At 46.2% G+C, this 16,410-nt stretch overlaps 1 protein-coding gene and 1 non-coding gene across 5 annotated transcripts in view; both read right to left on the minus strand.

Moving 5' to 3' along the window:
• Window positions 1-857: 857 nt before the first annotated feature.
• The window catches only part of SERGEF (secretion regulating guanine nucleotide exchange factor), a 316,021-nt gene continuing 300,468 nt past the window's right edge, over window positions 858-16,410 (minus strand). For 3 of the 4 annotated variants that reach the window (XM_038764503.1, XM_038764502.1, XM_038764500.1), the window contains one exon: window positions 858-1,166. In XM_038764503.1, coding sequence (XP_038620431.1) covers window positions 930-1,166 — 237 coding nt within the window. In that variant the 3' untranslated portion in view covers window positions 858-929. The remainder of the gene's footprint in view (window positions 1,167-16,410) is intronic. The other variant, XM_038764501.1, reaches the window with a different exon arrangement.
• On the minus strand, window positions 1,605-1,742 carry LOC119944201. The gene has a single exon (XR_005455700.1). It is a non-coding gene; the product is annotated as a small nucleolar RNA SNORA7 (small nucleolar RNA).

The raw sequence follows: 16,410 nt of genomic DNA on the forward strand, positions 1-16,410 counted from the left end.
TAATAGATGTTATTATTATTAATTAAAGCTGTAGTAAAGCTAAAGTTCTTCCTCGCTCTTAGAGTTGAGACGTTTTTCCTTCTGTCCAGACAAACTCTTCCAGCAATTCAAGTCTATTTCCCCTCACTCAGCCCTGGTGGAGGTTTTAGCTGTTGTTGCTTCTTTTGGGGTTTGGGGCCGGGGCAGGGAAGTTCCAGAGACACTGGTTGGAGAAGACCCGTTCTGCTTGAGACCCCTTCTCTGGGGGGAACCTATCTACCAGGATACCTGCTTTGAAATGGTAAAGCTGGTGAAAGAGAGTCCGAGAATAAAGGAGCCCCGGGCTCTTGGGGGAACAGGACCCCAAAATAATAATAATTAGGGTCTTTGTTAAATGCTTACTATGTTCCAGGCACTATTCTAAGCACTGGAGTAGATACAAGCAAATCGGGTTGAACACAGTCCCTGTCCCACATAAAGACCACAATCTTAATCCTCGTTTTACAGATGAAAGAATTGAAGCTCAGAGAAGTGAAATGATTTGCAGGAGGTCACCCAACAGACAAGTGGCAGAGCCAGGATTAGAACACAGGTCCTTCTGACTCAGAGGCTCATGTCCTCTAGACCACACTGCTAGGCCGAAAGAGAACTTCCCTGCACCCCGCTTCAGTGGGTTGCTGTTTGATGTCCTCGAAAGGTGTTCCCCAGCTCCTTTATTTCCATACTATGAATAGTAAAAATATTTCTTTGATAGTACAAACGTTTGGAAAGAACCCTGAACCTTTCTTTCTTCCCGGCTAAAAGTCTTCGATGTATTCACCTCACCTCTGGGGAAACACGAGGCTTGTTTGCTATAAAGAACTTCCAGGCAGAGAGCAAGACCAACCGTCTTTATTAAGCAGCGTATTTCGCCTCAGATCCATGGCCTGGGGCGAAGTTGGGGATTGGTATTAGGTCAAGAGGCCCGGGCTTGGGAATTCCGGGAGGGATCTAGTGAGGCTCACGCTCCAACTTGGTGGTACCACCTGGAAGCCGGCAGAGAGCCAGAGAGTGTCCCGCCCCACATCCCACACGGATCGGCTCTGCGGGCCCCAGAGCCCCCACGGGCCGAGGGGCCCAGACGCTCTCCTCGCTTCCATCTCCGCACATGCCGTGTTCGTTCCAGCCCCACGAGAAACACTGGCCACCTAAAGGAATCGAGAAATAGAGACGCATGAGTCCCAGTTGCCAACATGACTTAACGACCAACAGGTACGTTGCAATTGCAAACTTGTCTTTTGTTGTCGAGTCGTCTCCGACCCATTGCGACGTCATGCACGCATCTCTACACTGTGAGCCCACTGTTGGGTAGGGACTGTCTCTATATGTTGCCAACTTCCCAAGTGCTTAGTACAGTGCTCTGCACACAGTAAGCGCTCAATAAATACGATTGATTGATTGATTGATTGATTGATCTCTCCCAGAACGCCCCACCTCCATCTGCAATTGTTCCGGTAGTATATGCACAGACTTTTCCTGGTAAGAATATGGAAGTGGTTTACCACTGTCTCCTTCCGCGCAGTAAACTCGAGTCTCCACCCTTGATTCTCTCCCGTGCCACTGCTGCCCAGCACGGGTGAGTTTTGACTTGTAGCAGATTGCCTTCCACTTGCTAGCCACTGCCCAAGCTAAGAATGGAATGGGTGGGCCTCTGCTTGACTCTCCCTCCCATAGTCAAGGCTGGTAGAGTACTGGAAACTCTCCAGGTGTGACCCTGAGAGGGGAATTGCAAACTACCGCTCCCTAAATGGAGTCAATCCTGGAGCTTTCTGTGGGATGGAGAAGAATGAAGGTAGTCCGACAAGGGGCCTCCTTGACTTGGCAGCAGCAGAAGTTCCTGGCAGGCTACAGGAGGTTCTCAAAAGCCCAGGGTTGTTTGTTAATCTGAAGCCCATCACAACAGAAGATGGTGGTGGTGGTGGTGGTGAGGAAATGTGACTGTTTGTTATTATACTGTACTCTCCCAAGCGCTTAGTACTGTGCTTTGCACACAGTAATCACCCAATAAATACAGTTAAATGAATGAATGGTGGTGGTGGTGGTAGTATTATTCATTCAATCGTATTTATTGAGTGCTTACTGTGTGCAGAACACTGTATTGAGCTCTTGGGAAGTACAAGTTGGCCACATATAGAGACGGTCCCTACCCAACAACGGGCTCACGGTCTAGATGGGGGAGACAGACAACAAAACAAAACACATGGACAGGTGTCAAGTCATCAGAATAAATAGAAATAAAGCTAGATACACATCATTAACAAAATACATAGAATAGTAAATATGTACAAGTAAAATAAATATGGTAATAAATCTGTACAAACATATATACAGGTGCTGTGGGGAGGGGAAGGAGGTAGGGCAGGGGGGATGGGGAGGAGGAGAGGATAAAGGGGGCTCAGTGTGGGAAAGCCTCCTGGAGGAGGTGAGCTCTCAGTAGGGCTTTGAAGGGAGGAAGAGAGCTAACTTTGCGGATGTGTGGAGGGAGGGCATTCTGGGCCAGGGGGAGGATGTGGGCCGGGAGTTGATGGTGGGACAGGCGAGAACAAGGTAGTGGGAGCCCGCTGTTGGGCAGGGACCGTCTCTATATGTTGCCAACTTGTACTTCCCAAGCGCTTAGTACAGTGCTCTGCACACAGTAAACGCTCAATAAATGTGATTGAATGAATGAATGAAAAGGAGGTTAGCAGCAGAGGAGCGGAGGGTGCGGGCTGGGCTGTAGAAGGAGAGAAGGGAGGTGTGGTAGGAGGGGGCGAGGGGATGGACAGTCTTGAAGTTGAGTGAGTATTAGGAGTACTAGTACAACTAGTACTAGTACTAGTATTAGTATTGAAGCAGCGTGACTCAGTGGAAAGAGCATGGGCTTGGGAGTCAGAGGTCATGTGTTCTAATCCTGGCTCCACCACATGTCTCCTGTGTGACCTTGGGCAAGTCACTAAACTTCTCTGAACCTCAGTTACCTCATCTGTAAAATGGGGATTAAGACTGTGAGCCCCAGGTGGGACAACCTGATCACCTTGTATCCCTCCCAGTGCTTAGAACAGTGCATCACACATAGTAAGCAGTTAACAAATGCCATCATTATTATTTTTAGTAGTAGTAGCAGCAGCAGCATTTAGTGAGTGTTCATGCACAAAGTAGTGTACTGAACACTCGGGATGCCCAAAATAATAATAATAATAATATTTATTAATTGTTGACTACATGCCAAGCACTCTAATAAGCACTGAGGTGAATACAAGCCATTCACAGGCCCTGTCCCACATGGGACTCACAGTCTTAATCCACATTTTCCAGATGAGGTAACTAAGGCCCAGAGTAGCGGTGGAGCTGGAATTAGAACCCAGTTCCTTCTGACTCCCAAACCAGTGCTTTATCCACTGAGCCATACCGCGAGCGACCCATCCCCCGCCCCGTAATTAATCAATCAAAGGTATTTATTGAGTGCTTATTGTGTGCAGAGCACTGTGCTACACCCTTAGGAGTGTACAATCCGATGGAGTTGTAGAAACAATCCCTGCCTACAAGGAAATTCCACCCTAACAGGGAAGTTGTAAAGAGCTGGGCTGGGTTATGGTGCATCCCCTGGGCCACCATAATGGCCACTGAGTTAGTTGCCCAATGGCCCAAGAGAGGAACCCACTGCTTTTCCATTGGGTTGGGGAAGACTCCAGGGATTTGGGGAACTGCCCTGCCCCCCTCCTCACTCCCATACATATCTGTGGGACTCACTGAGAGGTACAAAATGGATTCAACGAAGACTGGAAGCGAGAACCCTTGAGTTCCTCCTTCAGTTCTCCCTCAAGGGTTTTGCAGTGTAACATCAGTCTCCCACTCTTTAAATCAGAGGTAATGATGGCGACCTCTGAAGTGCAGGAAAGATTGTTATTTTAGTTTCATATTAGCTTTCATCCCGAAGGGCTTGGAGTGCTTAACGCATGGCACATACACAATAACTTCACTAGGAAAATGGTCCCGTGAATGGGATATCAAGCCGGCTAATTAATAGACTTAATGGAACTGTTCACATTTCACTGTGCTTGGAGGGACCTTCCTGAGAGCCAGTTCTTTATTTACACCATTACCGTTTAAGAAAGTTTTTACGCTTCGGTAGAATGTGGCATATGCAGGCCAGGGTTCAGTCGAGCTGGGCCCCAGGAAACGTGACCACTAGGATGAGGTGGTCTGGTGCCTCTCCCTTCCCTCCGAACCCCTTCAGTTCTCTCTCTCCCCTTTTCCCACCCCTCATTTCCCCCACCATTTTGGGAGCCATGGTAATTCATTCATTCAATCGTATTTATTGAGCGCTTACTGTGTGCAGAGCTCTGTACTAAGCGCTTGGGAAGTACAAGTTGGCAACATATAGAGATGGTCCCTACCCAACAGTGGGCTCACAGTCTAGAAATGGCAGGGCCCTGCTCAGTCATACATGCAAGTGGAAGCCCCAGAAGCCCCTGAGACAAGCTTGTGGAGGCCAAACAGACTTTATTCATCTGCCCCTGTCTCCCTCCTCCAAGCCCGATGGCACACATCTGTAATTTATTTATTCATATTAATCTCAGTCTCCCACTCTAGACTGTAAAGCTCATTGTGGGCAGGGAATGGGTCTGTAATATTGTTCTATTGTACTCTCCCAAGCGCTTAATACAGTGCTCCGTACACAGTGAGCACTCAATAAATACAATTGACTGACACAGCAGGTTCCTGGCAGAGTCGGGATTAGAATCCAGGTCTTCTGATTCCCAATCCTGTGCGCCAGCTACTAGGCCACATTGCTTCTCAGGTAACACTAGGCCTGACCAAAAAAATGGTGCAGTCTCTGCTTATTTGAATTCTCCTAGGAAAAAAATAAAATAAAATAAAGGACCCAGGCCTGTGTTTACTACTGGGGCTGAGGAGGTGAGGAAGGCAAGTAAGAAGGCAAGTAACTACAGGACGGCTTTGTCAAGAGAATGATAGAGAGGGTGTGAGAAGACGGAAAACACATGAGGCCCAGGAGAAGATGCCAGACGGAGGCTGGAAAAGGGAATCACGGGAGGTGGGGGTGGGGGCAGCAGCCAGAAAGTCAGAGGATGGAAAAAGAGGGCCAAGGGAGGAAGAAAAATTTGGAATGACAGATAAGAAGAAGAGAACACAAAAAAATGATAGGAGAAGGGACAGATTGGGGGTTGGGAGGAATACACCTTGCCTGAGAGTGGCTGTCTCTTTTTTAAACAAGGCTGCAAGATGCTAAGTTGTGAGAGGAGGCTACGGAAGACCAATCGATCAATCGGTAGTATTTACTCAGCGCTTACTGTGTGCAGAGCACTGGGCTAAGTGTTCGGGAGAGTACCAAATAACAATATAACAGGCACATTCACTGCCTCCATCGAGCAGCCTGGGAGCCAGTTTCAGGGGAAGAAATAGGCTGCAGTCCTAGTGTGTCAGGGAGGAGAGAAGCAATTCAGCAGGAAGCAGCATGGCCTGCTGGATAAGCCCCCGGGACTGGGATTCAGAAAGATGTGGGTTCTAATCCTTGCTCTGTCACTTGTCTGCTGTATGACCTTGGGTACGTCACTTTACTTCTCTGGGCCTCAGTTACCTCACCTAGAAAATGGGGATTAAGACCGTGAGCCCCATTTGGGACAAGGACTGTGTCCAACCTGATGATCTCAAATCTACCCCAGCGCTCAGAACAGTGCTTGACACATAATAAGCGCTTAATGAATACTATCATTTTTTTTTTTATCTGCAAGGAGTTCATGTTTTAGGACCTACTTGGTGGTGTGACTCACCTCGTCGTTTTAGTGCTGCCCCCTGAGAGTTAACGGGAAGGGCTGTGAGAATGACGAGGACATGTGGTCCAAATTCCATTTAATCCCAACTCTGACACTTGTCTGTTTTGTGACCTTGGGCAATCCACTTAACTTCTCTGGGCCTCAGTTACCTCATCTGTAAAATGGGAATTTAGACTGTGAGCCCCGTGTGGGACTTGGAAGTGTGTCCAACCCGACTAGCTTTTGTAATTTGTTTATTTCTATTAATATCTGTCTCCCCACCCCCACCAGACTGTAAGCTTGTTGTGGACAGGAAATGTGTCCGTTTATTGATATATTGTATTCTCCCAGGCGCTTAGTATACTGCTCTGCACACAGTAAGCACTCAAAAAATGTGATTCACTATCTACCTCAGGGGTTAGAACGGTGCCTGGCACATAGTAAACCCTTAACAAAGACTATAAAAAAATGACTCTCAAATTTACAGAAAATCTTCTTTCAAGAAGCTGTTTTTAAAATCCTTCACGGGGGGGTTGCAGGGGGGGTGTCACGCTCCCAAATGATTTTTCTTTTTCTTTTTTTTTGCTGCATATCCTCTGGTCCTACCGTTACTCTTGTTGCTATGGGGTTTGTGTATCTCATTATGGATTTGGTTAGTCCAACGGGTCAGGCGATTGGTTGGGTTGGTTTCTATGGTGAGTCACAAATTCTTCTTTGATTGTTAGACCTTAGTTGTTATAGAAGGAGGGAATTATTTAGCCAGGTGAGATGAGAACACCAGGCGGATTTATTCATGACAGAAAGCACAGGAGATGACACCACATCCTTTCATAAACTAAGCAGGTGTTTTAAAAACAGCTGCCTAGGTGTTTTTAATGTGAGGGGAAAGGAGTTGGGAAAAGGAGACTGATAGAGGGAAAGATAGGCTAGAGAATGGTGTGGGGCAAGAAGAAGGAGTCGGGAAGAGCGGGGAGGGGGAGGAAATTGAGAAAGCATGAATGAAACTATGAAAAGGTCATTAGAAAAACTTGAAGCTGATATCAGTAGCTTCAGGTTTCGCTAATGACCTTTGTGGACAAGGTCGATAAAAATAGACTCTAATGAAGCTCCATAAAAGCAGTGCCTAGATGAAAGGAATAAAAACACTGTGGCTTTCTTTCTGCGCAGTGTTTTTGAATGACTGGGCATGTAGGCGCTCTGAAGCAAGACAAGCAGACCCATTAAGAGCCCACTGTTGGGTAGGAACCGTCTCTATATGTTGCCAACTTGTACTTCCCAAGCGCTTAGTACAGTGCTCTGCACACAGTAAGCGCTCAATAAATACGAATGAATGAATGAATTAAGGGACTTCCTGTTACAAGATGGAATCCATTTTGAGTTTCAGACTCCATGTTGCATTTAAAGACCATGAAGACTGAAGGGAGCACAGACATAGAAAACAAACAGAATACAAACACCTAAACCCAGTAAGAGACTCAGTGAAGTTATCTGGGCTTTTTTTTTAACGATACTTGTTCAGCAATTACTGTGAGCCTGTTGTTGGGTAGGGACCGTCTCTATATGTTGCCAACTTGTACTTCCCAAGCGCTTAGTCCACTGCTGTACACACAGTAAGTGCTCAATAAATACGATTGAATGAATGAATGAAGGGGACAGGCACTGTACTAAGCATTAGGCAAGCTAATCAGATTGGACACAGTCCATGTTCAAACATGGGGCTCACAATCTTAACCTCCATTTTACAAATGAGAAGCCTGAAGCCCAGAGAAGTGAAGTGAGTTCCCCAAGGTCACACAGCAGACAAGTGACAGAGCTGGGATTAGAACTCAGGTCTGAGTGCTTAGTACAGTGCTCTGCACACAGTATTCTCCTGACAGAATTTACTGACTGATGGATTGATAAATTTTTGGTGGCCCAAGTCTGGGTATGTTGCCTTGAGCTGGGAGTTGGGTTTTCCCCAGTCTGTGCGCTGTCCATCTCCAGAAGAGATGGAGTCAGAACTGATACAATAATAAGAATAATAGCTGTGGTATTTGTTAAACACTTACTATGTGCCAGGCACTGTACTGAGAGGTGGGGTAGAGACAAAGTTATCAGTTTGGACACAGTCCCTGACCCTCATGAGGCTCACAGTCTTACTTCCCATTTTTTACAGTTGAGGTAACAGGCCCAGGGAAGTGAAGTCGCTTGCCCAAGGTCACCCAGAAGAAAGTCACGGAGCCAGGATTAGAACCCACGTCTTTCTGACTCCCATGCCCCTGTGCTATTCACTAGACCAAACTGCTGCTTCTCCTGTCACATTAGTGCAATACCAAAAGCTCAATGAGAGAAAATCTAGGAGCTTCTTCCTGCTTTCTTCATGTTGGTGATGGGTTAGCCACCTTGGGAGAATGGAAGGGAAGATATTTACTTCAGTTATGCACCCACAGACTGAGCTTGCTGAGAAAATATTCTAGCAAAATTTTATGAGACACTCCATTAAACTCAGGATTTTGGCTAGGGACACATACCTCTCTCTCCCTCTCTCTCTCTCTCTCTCATTCCAAGTTCCTAACAAATCCGAAGCCTCCTCTCATGCTCCAAGGTGGAAATCTAATTTTTTAAGAACATGACGATTCGCAACAAGGTTTCCTTCCAGATCTCTCTGGGAGGAAATACCATTACCATGCTCCGTATTAATATGGCAACAAATTGTCTTTAGCTGTACTTAAACTGGAATTGCACCATGTGCTAAATCAAATGATCTGTGGTTGCCGGCGGGAATGCCAGATAGAAGATTTGCTCCATGTTAGGGGATTTTATGGCTTTTTCTCTTCACAACCAAGACACAGCTGCTCTATCCCCTCCCATCAAAAAGAGAAAACTGTATTTCCCAGAACCAACGATGATTTTCTCTAAAGTTTGGGCAGACTGAAAAAATTACGTTTGCACATACCGTTAGAAATTGTAGGGCCATCTCACTGACCCCAAACCCAAATATTAAACGATTTTATATACACCCCACGTTGGAGGCAGGTCATGTTAGCAATAAGAGCCAGCCACCGGGGCCGAGTCTGAACTTCAGTCTGAAGAAGAGAGATTCTGCCACTCACAAAAATTTACCTCCTTCCGGAGGGGTTAAGAACCTGTTTATTCCCAGAATGCTTTCACAAAACCCCATTTTGAATCACGGGACATTGGCTGATGTCTTGGCCTACGATTCCCCTCAAGATTTGGACATTCTCCCTGTGAGAATGATTTTTCCTTTTCCCGAGTCAGGGCTGCAATCCCAGTATCAGAAGGGAAGGGAACACCCCAGGCTGCTCCACAGATGAGCTCCAGAGATAAAGCAAAACCAAAGGACTTGGAATGCATTTGGAGTTCATGACCTCCTTTTCAATCAGGGCCAGTTCCATTGGCTGGCCACGGAAGATGTCCCTAAAGCCACCATTCAGATCTCAGACCTTTTCTGCTTAAATGGCTCGTTTTTTATTTGTTTGGTTTTTTATGGGGGGTAGGGGAGGATCAGTATCACTATTATAGAATCACTGAGTTCTGAAGAGCCTTTCAGCACAGCGATGCTCACTAATGAGTTCTAGGAAGGCAATGTGGCCTAGTGGATAGAACACAGGCCTGGGAGACAGTAGGACCTGGGTTCTAATTCTGTTCTCTGCTACCAATCTGCTGTGTGACGTTGAGCAAGTTACTTTTCTGTGCCAGGTACTGTATTAAACACTGGAGAAGATACAAAGTTGGACAAGGTTCATGTCTCACATGGGGCTGAGGGTCTTAATCCTCATCTTACAGATGAGGTAACTGAGGGTTGGAGAAGTTAAATAATAATAATAATAATAATAATGGCATTTATTAAGTGCTTACTATGTGCAAAGCACCCTTTTAAGCACTGGGGGATACAAGGTAATCAGGTTGTCCCATGGGGGGCTCACAGTCTTCATCCCCATTTTACAGATGAGGGAACTGAGGCCCGGAGAAGTGAAGTGACTTGCCCAAAGTCACACAGCTGACAGTTGGCGGAGCTGGGATTTGAACCTGTGACCTCTGACTCCAAAGCCCAGGCTCTATCCACTGAGCCATGCTGCTTCTCCGTATGACTCACCCAAGGTCACACAGCAGACAAATGGATGAGCTGGGATTTGAACTCAGGTCCTTAGAACCCCATGTTCTTGCCACTAGGCCACACTGCTTGATCTTTCCAATCAATCAACCCCCTCAACGATGTTTACTGACTGTTTACTGTGTGCAGAACACTGTACTAAGGGCTTGGGGGAATATATTCTAACAGAGTTCCCTGCCCATACGAGCTTAGTCTAAAGTCCAACCAGAGCCTTGAGCATGAAAAAAAAAAAAGTATTTTTCTCAGATCTATTAGGGTAAAAGAAAAAGTTTCAGGATTTCCTTCCCTTCACCTATTGGTGGCAGTTATGGGGGGGGGGGGAGGTTTCTGGTTAATCAATCAATCAATCAGTCATACATATTTGTTGAACATTTACTGTGTGCAAACCACTGTACTAAGCACTTGGGAGAGTACAATATAACAATAAACAGACCACAGTCCCTGTCCACAAAGTGCTTGCAGTCTAGAGGGGGAGATAGATATTAATATTAATTAATGAATTAATTAAGTACAGATAAATGAATAAATAAATTGCAGATAAATCCTTTCTCCCTCTGCTTCCCTGAAGTATTCATTCATTCAATCGTATTTATTGAGCACTTACTGCATGCAGAGCACTGTACTAAGCACTTGGGAAGTACAAGTCGGCAACATATAGAGACAGTCCCTACCCAACAACAGGTTCACAGTCTAGAAGGGGGAGACAGACAACAAAACAAAATATGTGGACAGGTGTCAAGTTGTCAGAACAAATAGAATTAAAGCTAAGTCAATCGTATTTACTGAGCGCTTACCATGTGCAGAGCACTGTACTAAGCTAAATGCACAAGTAGGCCCAGGAGAGGAATTCCCTGTTGAGGATCCTCGCCCCGCCGACCCTTGTATATAAACCATGGTTTTCCAATCCTCAGAAAGCTGGTTGTGAACCTCGTCCCCCCAAGCACCAAAACAGAAAGGCCACTAGCCATTTCCGAAACACACTTGAGTCACCCGTGTCGGCGACACCTACATTCACGGGGTTGTTCGGTTTTCTACCGTCTCCAGCTGACGAACAAAACTTGCACAGAGGGTTCCAAATACACTTAGTCCTTGACATGATAAGACTCTGTTCCCATAACAAAGTGCTCCATGACTTGACCCAGCGATTACTTTCCAGGCTACGGCTCTTTGGTTTGAGGAAAAAAAAATGCTGCAAAATCCCCAAGCTGTGGAGTTTCCCGGACGGATTCTTGACCCGTTTATCCACCATTTGCTTATGTTCAATCGGCTTGTTTCCACTCAAACTGGAGTCCTTGCCTTCGTCTAAAGCACCTCATCTTCAGTCAATCAATCAATCGATAGTATTTATTGAGCACTTCCTGCATGCAGATCATGGTACTAAGCGCTCAAGAAAGTACAAAATTACAATAAACAGACACATTCCCTGCCCACAGTGAGCTTACAGTGTAGAGGGGGAGACAGACCGTTGTTGGGTAGGGATTTGGAGTCAGAGGTCATGGGTTCGAATCCTGCTTCATCAATTGTCAGCTGTGTGACTTTGGGCAAGTCACTTAACTTCTCTGTGCCTCAGTTACCTCATCTGTAAAATGGGGATTAAGACCGTGAGCCCCCCCCATGGGACAACCTGATTACCTTGTAACCTCCCCAGCACTTAGAACAGTGCTTTGCACATAGTAAGTGCTTAATAAATGTCATTATTATTATTATTGTCTCTATTCATTGCCAAACTGTACTTTCCAAGCCCTTAGTACAGTGTTCACACACAGTAAGCCCTCAATAAATACAATTGAATGAATAAATGAATTTACAGAAATAAATTGCCATATGATGATATAAAAGCGTTGGAAGACACATTCCCTATCCTCAATGAGTTTATAGTCTAAAGGGGGAGGCAGACATCAATATTAATCTATACATTATGGATATGGACATAAGTGCTGTAGGGCTGAAGATGGGGGTGGGGGTTGAATAAAGGAAGCAAAGCAGGGCGACGCAGAAGGGAGTCGGAGAAGAGGAAACGAGGGCTTAGTCATTAATAAATGGTAATAGCCGTTTACTAATTGGACACTGCCTGTGTCCCTCCTACTTATTGTTGCAGAGATCTGTTGTTCTTTGAAATAATGGTTTCCCCTATCTGCAATTGATTTTAATGTCTGTCTCTCCTTCTAATAATAATAATGATAATAATGGTATTTGTTAAGCGCCTACTATGTGCCAAGCACCGTTCTAAGCGCTGGAGTAGATACAAGGTAATCAGGTGTCCCACGGGGGGCTCACCGTCTTAATCCTCATTTTCCAGATGAGCTAACTGAGGTACAGAGAAGTGAAGTGACTTGCCCAAGGTCACACAGCAGACAAGTGGTGGAGCCGGGATGAGAACCCATCCAACTTGTACTTCCCAAGTGCTTAGTTCAGTGCTCTGCACACAGTAAGCGCTCAATAAATACGATTGAATGAATGAATGACCTCTCACTCCAAAACCCAGGCTCTTTCCACTAAGCCACGCTACTTCTCTAGACTGTAAACTTTGTGGGCGGAGGTCACTTCTACCAACTCCATCGTACTGTACTCTCCTAAGCGCTTAATTCAGCACGCTGCACATTGTAGGTGCTCAGTAAATACCACTAATTTATTTCTGATCTTTGTGCTCATTCCTAAATTTTGGCACAAAGTGTCCACCAAGTAGAAGAGGGATTAACACTGCACTTCACCCATCTCTCCACCAAGAAACACTCAAGTTGAAAAAAATAATGCTAATCACCATTATTGTGATTAATTACAATGATCATTCTGAAGATGACATTTATTAAACTCTTAGAATGTTCTAAGTGCTGGAGGATAGGGAGAAGCAGCTGTGGCTCAGTGGATAGAGCATGAGCCTGGGAATCAGAAAGACCTGAGTTCTAATCCCGCCTCTGCCACACATAATAATAATAATAATAATAATAATGATGATGGCATTTATTAAGTGCTTACTATGTGCAAAGCACTGTTCTAAGCACTGTGGGGGGGAATACAAGGTGATCAGGTTGTCCCACGTGGGGCTCACAGTCTTAATCTCCATTTTACAGATGAGGTAACTGAGGCTCAGAGGAGTTAAGTGACTTGCCCAACGTCACACAGCAGACATGTGGTAGAGCAAGGATTCGAACCCATGACCGCTGACTCCAAAGCCCGGGCTCTTTCCAGTGAGCCATGCTGTTTCTCTCTGCTGTGTGACCTTGAGCAAAGTGTGGCTCAGTAGAGAAGCAGCGTGGCTCAATGGAAAGAGCCCGGGCTTTGGTGTCAGAGGTCATGGGTTCGAATCCCAGCTCTGCCAATTGTCAGCTGTGTGACTTTGGGCAAATATCTTAATTTCTCTGTGCCTCAGTTCCCTCATCTGTAAAATGGGGATTAAGACTGTGAGCCCCCTGTGGGACAACCTGATCACCTTGTAACATCCCCAGTGCTTTGCACATAGTAAGTGCTTAACAAATGCCATTATTATTATTAAGTCACTTAACTTCCCGGTGCCTCAGTTACCTGTTCTGGAAAATGGGGATTAAGACTGTGAGTCCCACATGGGACAACCTGATCACCTTGTACCTACCCCAGCACTTAGAACAGTGCATGGCAAATAGTAAGCGCTTAACAAATACCATTATTATTATTATTATTATTATCCTACTTTGCCATACTGAGCCACAAGATTCCCATTCAACTACCAAAAGGCAGCTCAAAGGCTCAAAGGACAGGTGCCCTGCAGCTAGAACCCCTTCATTCATTCATTCATTCATTCATTCATTCATTCAATCGTATTTATTGAGCACTTACTGCGTGCAGAGCACTGTACTAAGCGCTTGGGAAGTACAAGTTGGCAACATCTAGAGACGGTCCCTACCCAACAGTGGGCTCACAGTCTAGAAGGGGGAGACAGACAACAAAACAAAACATATTAACAAAATAAAATAAATAGAATAAATATGTACAAGTAAAATAAATAAATAAATAGAGTAATAAATATGTACAAACATATATACATATATAGAGATGCTGTGGGGAGGGGAAGGAGGTAAGGTGGGGGGGATGGCGAGGGGGAGGAGAGGGAGATGAAGGAGGGGGCTGAGTCTGGGAAGACCTCCTGGAGGAGGTGAGCTCTCAGAAGGGCTTTGAAGGGAGGAAGAGAGCTAGCTTGGCGGATGTGAGGAAGGAGGGCATTCCAGGCCAGGGGGTGGACGTGGGCTGGGGATCGACGGCAGGATGGGCGAGAACGAGGCACAGTGAGGAGATTAGCACCAGAGGAGCTGGGCTGGAGAAGGAGAGAAGGGAGGTGGGGTAGGAGGGGGCATCTCCGACCTCTTCTTGTTACCCCCTCTTTGGTTATCTCACCACCATGCGACCCTTCTCACCATGCTTCCATCTCGCCTATCTCGCCACCGACCCCTTAACCACGTTCTGCCTCTGGCCTCAAACATCCTCCCTCCTCAAATCCGACAGACAATGACTCTCCCCTGCTGCTTCAAAGCCTTACTGAGGGCACATCACCTCCAAGAGGCTTTCCCTGAATAAGCTCCCCTATTCCTCTTCCACTCCCTTCTGCGTCGCCCTGACTTGCTCCCTTCATTCATCTCCCTCCTCCCAGCCCCACGACATTTATGTCCATATCTTTAGCTTATTTATTTCTATTAATATCCGTCTCCCCGCCAAGAACGCATACTCACTGTGGGCAGGGAATATATCTGTTTATTGTTATATTTTACTCTCACAAGGGCTTAGTACAGTGCTCTGCACACAGTAATTGCTCAATAAATATGATCGAATGAATGAATGAATAATAATAACAATAATAATTGTGGTATTTGTTAAGCACTTACTCTGTGCCAGGCACTGAACTAAGTGCTGGGATGGATAAAAGCTAACGGGTTGGATACAGACCCCGTCCCATGTTGGGCTTCCAGCTTCAATCCCCACTTTACAGATGAGCTAACTGAGGCACGGATAAGTGAAGTGAGTTTCACAAGAGACCCACCTACCACTCAAATGAAATACAGAGGACTCTGACATTGGCTTGATTGGGGGACTTATAATAATAATAATGATGGCATTTGATAAGCACTTACTATTTGCAAAGCACTGTTCTAAGTGCTGGTGGTGGGGGGATACAAAGTGATCAGGTTGTCCCATGTGGGGCTCGCAGTCTTAATCCCCATTTTACAGATGATGTAACTGAGGCTCAGAGAAGTTAAGTGACTTGCCCAAGGTCACAAAGCAGACATGTGGCGGAGCCGGGATTAGAACCCATGACCTCTGACTCCCAAGCCCGAGCTCTTTCCACTGAGCCAGGCTGCTTCTCATGGCCTTCTCATGACTTATGGCCTAAGTGCGGGGGGGGCTGAAACCGAGCTCACGGGTGACATTTTGAAAGCCGCCACCCAGGGCCTCTTGATGCCGGGATCCCTTTTTCCGGCTCACTGTTCCTCCCACTGTAGCGTCCCACCTTTTCTTCTCCTGGCACAGATCCCAGATAATTCTGGGAACTGGGATTGCCACAGGTACTGTGCCATCTGTGTCCTTTTCCGACAATCTGCCCCGGTCTCCAGAGAACAGAACTAGGTCTGCAGTATCCTTGACAGTGTCCTCCAGGCACTGAAACAAAAATGGTCAGAGCATCCTCATCTTTCACCTGGCACTTCTCTTTTCCAAAATAACCGATGTAAGGGTTCTCCTGTATCATTTCTTCGGATTAACCACATTGATCCAGGCACTTAGCTTATCCCACCTTGATTACTGTGTCAGTCACCTTGCTGACCTCCTTGTCCTTCTGTCTCTTCCCATTCCAGTCCATACTTCCCTCTGCTGCCTGGATCATTTTTCTACAAAAACGTTCAGTCCATCTTTCCCCACTCCTGAAGAACATCCAGTGGTTGCCCGGCCACCTCCGTATCAAACAGAAACTCCTCACTGTTCTAAGCGCTGGGGAGGTTACAAGGTGATCAGGTTGTCCCACGGGGGGCTCACAATTTTAATCCCCATTTAACAGATGAGGTAACTGAGGCACAGGAAAGTTAAGTGACTTGCCTAAAGTCACACAGCTGACAGTTGGCAGAGCCGGGATTTGAACCCATGACCTCTGACTCCAAAACCCGTGTAGAACGAGTTGTCTACACGCGCTGCCTAGAATTCCTCAACAACAACTCTCTCCTCGACCCCCTCCAGTCTGGCTTCCGTCCCCTTCATTCCACAGAAACTGCACTCTCAAAGGTCACCAATGACCTCCTGCTTGCCAAATCCAACGGCTCATACTCTGTCCTAATCCTCCTCGACCTCTCAGCTGCCTTTGACACTGTGGACCACCCCCTTCTCCTCAACACGTTATCTGACCTTGGCTTCACAGACTCCGTCCTCTCCTGGTTCTCCTCTTATCTCTCCGGTCGTTCTTTCTCAGTCTCTTTTGCAGGCTCCTCCTCCCCCTCCCATCCTCTTACTGTGGGGGTTCCCCAAGGTTCAGTGCTTGGTCCCCTTCTGTTCTCAATATACACTCACTCC

This window comes from Tachyglossus aculeatus, chromosome 22, assembly GCF_015852505.1.
Source record: "Tachyglossus aculeatus isolate mTacAcu1 chromosome 22, mTacAcu1.pri, whole genome shotgun sequence".
Classification (NCBI taxonomy): Eukaryota; Metazoa; Chordata; class Mammalia; order Monotremata; family Tachyglossidae; genus Tachyglossus; species Tachyglossus aculeatus.